At 38.4% G+C, this 10,701-nt stretch overlaps 1 protein-coding gene across 1 annotated transcript; it reads left to right on the top strand.

Annotated features, from left to right (window-relative positions):
- The first annotated feature begins 9,348 nt into the window (after positions 1-9,348).
- LOC131687196 (tigger transposable element-derived protein 1-like) lies at positions 9,349-10,459 on the top strand. Its single transcript, XM_058971248.1, has 2 exons — positions 9,349-9,440; positions 9,505-10,459. The coding sequence occupies exons 1-2, from the start codon at positions 9,349-9,351 to the stop codon at positions 10,457-10,459; spliced, it is 1,047 nt and encodes a 348-aa protein (XP_058827231.1).
- Positions 10,460-10,701: the final 242 nt, after the last annotated feature.

Raw genomic sequence — 10,701 nt, 5'->3', positions numbered from 1 at the left:
GTGAATTTCAGAAATGAAAAATGTGATAACTATTTGTATACTTTAAATATTACCGCCAACTTGCCTCGCGCGCGTCACCGCCAATTTACCCCAACCGCATCATTTGAAAAATAACTTTTGTTTGTTCATAGGTGGAATATCTCTACAGATACTGAAAGCTCTTTTCGCCGACTATCGAAAAATATAATCATTCGTGGAATAGATTTAAAATCACCCAAATGGGGATGGGGGTTAGGGTTTTCAGCGTGAAAAAAAACACTTTTTTGCGATTTTTTTAGAACTTTGCGTGAAGCGAAAATATCATCCAAATTTCATCCAAAAATATCGACAAGCGACTCGGTCAACGTTGACTCGGTGATGAAGCTTTTTGTAGAACGCCTCTGGAAAAAACGCGTTTTGCGGTGTTACCTGCCATTCAAAAACTGCTTAACCGTTTTTTTTTTTTAAATTTTGCATACACATTAGGGCGACAATGATTTATACGAAAAAAATCTCCCAACCTACACCCCGTAGCGTCATTCCAAATTTGGGCGAAATCGGTTAACCTTAACCTCTCCCCCAAAGAGCTTAAAGATTTTATGGGATTTTTGGCCAAAATGTATGGGAAAACACTCGCAGTTTGCAAAAACGTCACTAGAGATCGCTGTAAGCGTCCGAACACGGACCTAGGAAAGAGTTAAGCTTTTGAAGATATGTCGAACAAGTTTGTCGAAGAGTGCAAGACAACCCCACCAACCGTTAGAGTTATTAACGTTTAAAGTTGGATACTGCTGCTTGACATTCGCAAAGGGCGTACTCCGCTTATCTCAGGCATGTGAACCACGTGTAAAGCAATGAGGTATATATAGGTTTGGCAGAACACACGGTTTGCTTGCATTGGCAACCAAAAATATGTAAACAATCCAGAAGCACATCGGGTCCACGACATAGCGTTCTCACAATTAAATGGGAGCGGAACGAGCGGTATGACGAAAGCAAGTCGATTTATTCTGTGATCACTCACACCACTCATGTAAGATTCATCTTACGAATACCAAAGTGCCCTCTTCGCCATACCTGTATATATAACATTTCGTGTAAAGGTGGGACAAAGATAGTAAAAACTCATATATCTCTGAAACGATGAGAGATAGAAAGTAATGATGTTCCACAAAGTTGTAGAGGAATGAAAGGACTTTTTGTATTCACTTGAGAGTTTTGGGATTTCTCCACATGGTGGCGGTTTTTATTTTAACTTTTGCATACATATTTTATATACAAAATACCTAACCTCTACGTTAAGTTTTTGAGATAATTTTTCGATTAAAAGGGTTGTGTTTTGGTTGTGTTTTGCAATTTTTATTTCAAATGAGTAAAAAGCAACCAATAATTGAGAAATTATCCCAAATACTCAACGTAGGGGTTGGGTATTTTTTTACATAGAACGTGTATTGTTTGGTAAATTGACCTCTTATAAAATGAAGTCTAAAACAGTCCGGCCCTAGTGGAAGGTGTTACACCGGCCATAATAGTGACACACGTTTGTCAGATCTAAAAAATCGGAAGTTGCTTTTGAAGGAATTTACCGTTGTTGATTTATCTGTTGACGGTGTCGGATTTCATGAATAGCTGAATCATTTAACCACATCCGCAGAGCGCTTGCCATACAAAGATATTATGCTCCCCTTTGAAAGTTTTTCGTCAATTTCCTGCATAACTTCCTAACGTAAGAACGCCAGCGGTTTCTGTCGCTACGTTTCAGTACCTTTTGAAATTTTTACACAAGTAGTCCAGAAGGTGTCATTGTTTTTACTTAAAGTATATGGAAACTTGAATCGAGATTTTGGATCGACGCTGTCTTCCCATATGCACATCGCACACAATGTTCGCTCTGGTTCTGTGCTCGTATTAAACCCACACTTCGTGTACGAACTCAAACACGCTGTTTCGTACCTAAACACGTGCACATGTTCGCCTGCACAACTGAACCCCATGTACGTACACGGTGTGCGTACACATCGGTTCGTGGCAACAGTTTTATCTTTCTCACTCTCATCGTCAATAGCGCTGACTCTTTTTGCCATGTACGAATCGTTCTCTTGTGCGCACCCGGTCTACGTACACGGATGTTTGAACTAGAGCACATCGTTCGCTTGAGTTCGATGTTCGAGGCGAACTTGTACATCGAGACGAAGAATGTTTGAAGTTGAACGCGTGCACGAAATTTTGTACACAGGTACAAAATTGTCCATGTTCATGGGAAGTCTGTTCAATACTATCCTGGATTTACTGTGCTGTGTTTCCTGTCGTTACCATTCGTTTGGTTGCCTCTTTGATCGTCGTGACCACATTCCCTCGGTATGAAGCATCTGGATATTGATGAAACTCTGACAATATATTCTTTATACTGTACACTAATTTCAATTCAAATAATTAATGCATACAGGCATTAAGGGATGTGTTTATATTTTTCGTATACGGGCTTTAGTATGAATAGCTTAATCCTTAGTGTGGGGTCCCTTAAATCGCCTGGCCCTGGCCTTGACTCAGTGAGCCCATGCGTAAAGACGGTCCGGAATGGAATTTTTTTAAACGGACCGTTGCGGTGAACGTGATGTATCTCTAAAATTATTTAACCGATTTCCATAATTTTTCGTATTTCCATTCTCGCGTACTTGAACGGTCCATTTTTCATCTAAAACTTTCCGATTCTTTGCGATGAATTTTTGTCTAAAATTTTGAGCACCTCAAACATCGGTTTTTGGTCAATATGGTTTTATTATTGGACTTTTTTATTTTTGGAAACCGAACCGTACAATACTTTTTCCTTCAATATATTTTTAACTTTTTTATCGTCTTGAAAAGTGCTCACGGCAAGCCCCTGCGAAAAACACGCTTCGGGGAGGAGCCATAATGAGTTTTCTACGTACATACACACACACAGGCATTGTCTCAAATCGTCGAACTGAGTCGATTAGTATATAAGAGTCGGCCCTTTGAAAAAATCTTGAAAGTTTGAACGAAATCTATACATTTCTGTATGCAGAAATGTAGAAAATGTCATGCATTCATTATTATAATTTCGGTGAAATTTAATTTCACCAGAAGAAAACAACGGACTACGAACCAATCCGATGACAGCAAGAAATGAATCAACATGTTTACGCGGCGCCTGAGTATCATCTGCGCACATTTTTTTTTCTCGACATAAAGCACAAAGTTCTTGGAAAATTGATTTTGCGATGCTGTAGTATACCAATCCGTGAAAAATGCCTGTCGCAAATTGGCTTGAGCAAGGAATTCCTGGAATCGATTGAATTACATGATTCATTCACCGTTACCGGTCGGTTAATTAGTTTTTCTTCGCCAGCCTCAGCAGCGCAGTCATTGAATCATACCTACTGGCAAACATCGATATTGATTCGAGAAAAAGCCAACCACGGCAATGTGATGTACTTTCTGCGTCGTCTGCTGCGATTGAAAAAAATGTTTGAAATGGTGCGGCATTTGACTGCATTTACGTGACCAGCCAGTAAATGGTCAGATTACAGCAAACCGTGCCACACACCTGGACCACACCACATCCGAGCCACACCGCGAAGTCATTGAGAATATTTACTTCTTATTGCTGTTTTGATTTATGATGAATCTTGTCCGGTTGCGATTCAAACAAACGGACTCGCGTTCGTCGTAGATCTTCTGCAGTGCGTGGGTGGAATGAATACAGGAAGGAGGGGAAGAACACAATAAACAAGCGGACAAGGCTTGCAGGGTTCGTGTCACTCACTGGGTAGGACTACGACTTTGGTCAAGGTTAGGTATTCCATTTAGACAAACCATATCGCAGAATTGAGTTATGGATGACGCCGAGGGTTATCACTCATTTTAATATGAGAAACTTGACGGGATTTACACAGTGCGATTCCTTGAGAAGGATCCGAGTCGAAAGACGAGCAGTGAATACTAATTAATGTATTGATGCTCTGCTGGAATGAGATAATTTATTAATGTGTGCTTCCAACGGATGATGGTCCAGGGATTCTGGGCCTGGAGGGGAGCTAATTGAGATGTAATTTGTGGTCGGTGCGGAAGGACTATATTTAATTCCTTCATTGTTAGCTACTCTCAAGGCGTGTCACGTCATTGTGGTGGCGGCATGGATAAAGCTTATGTTTGTAACTTGGTGTTTCATTAGATTCGGTAGCCCAGCGGCTAGTTATTTGGGGTCAGCTTGGAAGGTCTTACCCTTCAAACCACTTTGGTCGCTGCGTGAAATAAATATAATAAATATTACAAACCAATCCTTACAATGAACTGATGAGTCACTAGGCAATGCATGCAGATTCAATCGCGGAATCAGAGTCGACAATCGCAATAAATTATGTCATCGAATTTAATGACATATCAGCAAGTGTCAGTCGTGATCTCATATTCTTCGCATTATCTTCAAAGCATCTCGTCTTGTACATTTAGTAAAGGCACGACCGCTGCGTTACTCTTAAATTGCCCAGTCGAGGTCAACTTCTGGGCGACTAACTGCTTCTACAGCATAAACAGCCCGACACGACAGATCGGGAAGCGTGCGGAAGCGCACATTCCGCAGGTACGATAAACATGTACGATACTTCGAGCCTGCGTCATGCGGATATTGTGGTCATTTGGATATCATACGTGCGCTACTGTCTGTGCGATCCTTATGAGCATACGAATGTGAAGCGTTCAGAGGCGAGTCTCGATTTTTATTGCCTAGGGGATATCCATCTTTGGAAGAAACTCGTTAGTAGTTGACGCGACTTTTACGAGATCCTTCAATCGCTTTCCGAATTGATTAATAATTACAATGTTAGTACCGGTTCGGAACTATACGATCGATAGGTAAATTCTTCGCAATTTGTATCGATGTTGACAACCGACTAGATACGTTAGTTTCATAACAAATGAGCGATTCGATCGTTGGTTAAAGCATTGTATACATATTTGTCCATTGCCTGCTACGTTTAAGTTTGCAGGTCGTATTTTAAAATAAAGATTTTAACTAATTAATAAACTTTTAAAACATGTTATTTACGAAGGGCTCCACGACTGAAGAGTTTTGATAAATACAGTGATGATCTGATTTTATCAATCCCTTAGTGTATTTAAGACTGATCGTATCGGGGCACTAGCCAAATTGGGACATGTTTGCATCTTTCTTATATGAGAACTAAAGCTGTTAAAATATAACTGAATAAAGCCCCAAACAACCCTTCCGAATCCAAATAACAATCTATGATTGCATCAATTTAAAAAATAGAAACTCTTCAATATATTAACAACATCAACATGTTGCATTAAATTTGTTTATTTGGAATAGAAAAAATCTAAGACTGATCAAATCGGGGGCTAACAAAACAGGATTGATCGCTTCTATGAAGTATCACTGTTGTAATAAGGGTTTTCTCATAGTCGGACCCAACTCGAACCTGAAGATAATGTTTCGTGAGTTTACTAGAACCCAACCAGTACCCAAAGATACAGAACACTAGATTAGAAATGTCGCTGTTGTTCCCATTATTTTTCCTTTGTTTTGTTTACGGTATATATCTGTCAAGTTATCGATAATCTCTCTAGTGAAAGTTTTTGGTTCACACACACACTCTTGGTATACGCAGAAAAATGAGACCTGTTTAGTTGAACTCCAAATTGGTAAATTGCACATACATTTGATGTGAAAATTAATTTTCGTTCTAAAGAAAAATACCCTCTCCTTAACTACGTAATAATTCGAGAAAACTTTGTTTTTAAACCAATTCTAAATCAGCTACAGTAGGATTCCGTTTTTGGCAACAATTTTATTTTTTCCAGTTGCCAAAACCGGAACCGTGCCAAAAATGGAACCTTATTTTTAAAGTTTGGATTTTTAATTTACGACTTCAAAAATATTTCAAGGATTTTTAATCATATGTGAAATGAAATGAGATGAAAGAAAAAATAAGCAAATTCAATTTTATTCATGATTTTATCAAATTCAGACGTCGTACAGTGGGGCAAGCTTTCGACGCTCAAAACCTCTACCGCCCTGGGTATATATCCTGGAGGATTAGTGTCTTTAGCAAAGCATCTTAGATGGAAAGTATCATTATTTTGACAACTTTGGTTTTAATCTAGATAAGTAGAAACTGATATAGATCAGTTCTATCTTTTGATAGAGGCGTTCTATCAAAAAACTTTCTTCGGCAAAGTTGTTTGTTTTGATATTTCTAACACATGTACTGAAGACATTTATACTTTATAACCTATGTAGATGGCGCTACATGACATTTAAAAAAATACTCGAGAAAATGAATTTTAACATTTGTTTATGAAAAATATATCAAGAAATAAATGTTTTATTCCTAAATCTTCGAAAATATACAATAATAAAAATGCTTCAAAGAGCGATAAATGTTATCATGACATTTTAAGGTTGTTTTCATCAAAAATATTAAAAAAATATTTTCCACAAAATTTGTAATGCCGCTTCGTGCATGGTGACCGTATATACCAGATTGTCACAACCAGATAATTTGGTGGGAGGCTCGGGGTTACCCTGTAGTCCCCCTCCCGTTTTGACTGACTTCTATCTGATCTGTCTGAAGCTTTGGTAAAAAACTGGATTGCCTGAAACTAGCTCAATGGCAGTGAATGCGATCCGTCAGTGCATTAGCAGTGCATAATATTCGCACTAGTTTGTCACATACACGTATTGTGGTTCTGATGAAGAATGATGTTCATAATGCCTTTGATGGGTATTGAACTGAATAAATTTCCTTTTCCCTTTGAATCGTGATGATCATCATTCATATTTTTCCATTTTTAGTAAATTTTTTTAGGGGGCCGACAACCGACCACAATTTTTTTTTTCAGTTTTCATTTTACTAAATTGTTAATATTTTTTTTAAGTTGACAAATTAAATTAAATTCTTCGATAAGTTATTAGCTAAGGTCTCTAGCTTTCTATTGGTATGCTTATTCCCATATATTGTTTAATTGGAGTAATGTTGTGAGCCAAAAACAAAAGTGTTCCGACAACCGAACACATTCCTCTACATAAATAATGCATCTCTACACTTATTGTAATGATTAAATAAAACACGTATAGTGTAAAATATAGGTAACCATTAAATACACAACATTCTTTTAAAACAACATTGCGAAAAGCATCTCAAAATTATCAAAGTAATGTATTGAAGCTATGAGACAATTTTCACAATATTAAAAAAATGGATTTGCGCCTTTGAGGGATAATATGACTCCCATGTTTGAAAATGAAGTCAAATGTGATACAAATTGATGCAAAAAAATATCTTTTGCACATTTCTAAAAGACTTGTTATGACCAACAAAAATGTTGCCAAAACGGAACCCATTTGTTGCCAAAATCGGAGTGTGCCAAAAGGGAGCATGCCAAAAACGGAACGTGCCAAAAACGGAATCTTACTGTAATATTTATTATCGGATTCATTATCTACTCACATATACTTATCAGTATACTAGGTAATCACCACTAAAAATATAGGAAGAATCAATGGTGAAATTGGTATTGCACTCCAAAACATACCACAATCTGACGTTCATTAAGACTCTAGGTCAGAGATCTTGTTCCCCTATACTTACACACGATTCCACAATTTCCCACATTCTTTGGCTAAATGAAGTGCACTAGACAAACAAAGTACAAGGAAGAACACACCAATTGTTCAAAAAACAATTTTAAGCTTAAGCGGCCGGCGCCATCTATCAATGAACCGCCATGTTTGAAAAACGCGAAAAACAACCAAGTCCATTTCAGCCGCCAGAAAATTTGTCTAAGTATTGAAATTGCCTTTAAATCGCATTCGCAAATTGCATTTGTTCCGAGGGGCAATTAGCACAGGCGAGTTGAGTCAAACGTCAAACTTTTTAAATCACCTGACCATGTTCGTCTGCATTTTTTTGACAGGGATGGTTTCGCTATACAGCTCCAATGTGGTATATACAGATGTGGCTAAGATGGCACTTTAGTATTCGTAAGATGAATCTTACATGAGTGGTGTTAGTGTTATCAGAATAACTCGACTTGCTTTCGTCATACCGTTCGTTCCGCTCCCATTTAATCGTGTGAACGCTATGACGTTGACCCGTTATGCTTCTCGATTGTTTACATATTTTTAGTTTCCAACGATAGCAAGCCGTGTGATCTACCACACCTATTTATACCACTTTGATACAGCACTGCAGTATACACTCCTCGGTCAGCCGTCAATCGACGACCCACACTATTGGGGCGAGTTGTTGGTGAGTGGCGGGTTGCCTAGAACTCTGTTTCAATAGCCTACCGCTTGCCGGCATGTATTGTAACCCGCCTAGTCGCTATTTTGTTTACTGGGTAACATCTTCAAAAGCTGTAGAACGTTTGTCAACACTGCTCCTACTGTCGTGTTGAAAATGGGAAGAGAATCGACCTCTTTCGTCTACGCATTGTTGAAAAGGTAAGTTGTGTTGTGTGTGAAGCTCCGCATCCTTCCATCATTTGCTAGGCAATTGATGTGCAATAATGGCAAAACCCCTCAGGTATATCTGTGTCATTTTGTACAACAATGAATAGTTATAATACAAGTTAAGTCGATAGTTAATAAACTGGCATAGTGTTTGAGTCATATAATTCCGAGAAGTTCATTTTGTAACAGTCAATAAATAAAAGATGCATCCATTGGAATTATTATAGATTGTTTATCGATAGTGTTTTTAGGAAATTTAGATTGCCGATAATATAAGTTCAATAAGGATGTTGATCGTCTGTTAAGCCAATATTTTGTATATGTGTGTTTGGTGATATGACGACATATATTTGATATTTCCACACCATTAGACAAAGGGATAAGTAGAAGTTCGCTAATCGGGTGCTTTTGGTTGCGGGTTCGTATTTGACCTGCAACACAGTTTGATAGATTCGAGAGTTTGCACTAAACCAAATTTCCTAAAATAAAATATTTAAATGAATAGTTGAATTATTATATAAGAGAATACATATACAAAACTCAATAGTTTTACTACTATAACAGTAACGTAAAATAGGGGATAAAATGCATGATCCTTAATGCTTAATTTTTTCTGTTACGCATTCCAAAATGGCGTCACCTCAAGAGGACAAGAAGCAGAGAAAATCTCTAACGCTGGAGACCAAATTTAATGTCTTGAAATGCTTGTCTGATGGGCAGACGATTGCAGCCGTGTCCAGAACATTTAAATTGAATGAGTCCACTGTAAGAACAATTAAAAAAACGGGGCGTCTATTCAGGAAGCTGTATTAAACAGTACGGACTGTAATGCCAAGAATTCATCGTACGTACGTGACCCCATAATCGGTAAAATGGAGAAGGATCTACTGATATACATCGAAGAAATGTCTAAAAAACGATGTCCTTTGGACCAAGAGACCATTATGGCCAAAGCTCTAAAATTGTATCTCATGCTTAAGGGTACGGAACCATCAAAACGTGAAGTAAATAAAAAAAATAGATTTTAGCGCCAGCAAAGGATGGTTCTACGGCTTCATTCTAAAGCATGCGATTCGAAACGTCCGAATCAAGGATGTAAGTACCTCAGCAGACGTACAAGCCGCCCAAGCATACCCAGCACATTTCACCAAATTGATTGAAGACAAGGCTTATCACCCAGATCAAGTCTTCAATGCGGATGAGTCAGGTGTTTTCTGGAAAAAAATGCCGAGTCGAACCTACGTGGCCAAGGCAGAAAAGTCTGCCTCAGGCTTCAAAGCTGGTAAAGATCGGATTACATTGCTGTTTTGCAGCAATGCGTCTGGAGATAAGCTATTGAAACCATTGCTTCTACATAGAGCAATGCGTCCGCTAAAAGATAAAACTTTGCTAAACTTCCTGTGCACTGGATGTCAAACCCAAAAGCTTGGGTTACTTAAGACATATTCAAGAGATGGTTTCATGAATGCTTTGTACCTGAAGTCCAAACATATCTCGAAGGGAAAGGGATTGACATTTCGTGTTCTTCTAGTTATCGATAATGCTCCAGGCCATCTACATCCGAATGTGAAAATTGTTTTCCTTCCACCAAACACAACATCGTTGATCCAACCGCTGGATCAGGGCATAATTTCCACTTTCAAGCGGTACTATATAAAATTAACATTTAGATTCATTCTTGACAAAGTAGACACGGCGCAAGCATCATCTATCATTGAAGCATGGAAAAACTTCACAATGCGAGAGTGTGTAGGATTCATCGAACAAGCTTTAAATATGTTGAAAAAGTCTACTTTGAACGCTTGTTGGAAACCGTTGTGGCCAGACTGCGTTCATTCTTCCTTACCGGCAAATAATATGGACAGCGAAATACTTCTTCTCACACACGCAGTAGGGGGTGAAGGTTTCAAGGATTTTACAACTACGGACATCGAAGAAATGATCAAAGAACCCTTTGTTGACGACAAAGACATCGCAGACTAAACGATTCAAAAACGATTTGAAATACTGCTTGCTTCGATACGCTGAGCTGGTCGAAGGTGATCAAACAAGCAACGATGAAAAGAACCATGGACAAGAGGATGCCAACGACGAAGTATTCGATGTTCAAGGATCCTGCAATAGCCGGAAGCGCAGACGATGCCGCGTAATATACGATAGCGATTGACTGATTCGGAAGTGCAATATGTACTTTTTCATTTTATGATTTAAATCCTAAGTTTGTT

Source organism: Topomyia yanbarensis, chromosome 3 (assembly GCF_030247195.1).
Source record: "Topomyia yanbarensis strain Yona2022 chromosome 3, ASM3024719v1, whole genome shotgun sequence".
NCBI lineage: Eukaryota > Metazoa > Arthropoda > Insecta > Diptera > Culicidae > Topomyia > Topomyia yanbarensis.
The sequence above is the reverse complement of the archived record's forward strand: the minus strand, read 5'-3'. Positions and strand labels throughout refer to the sequence as shown.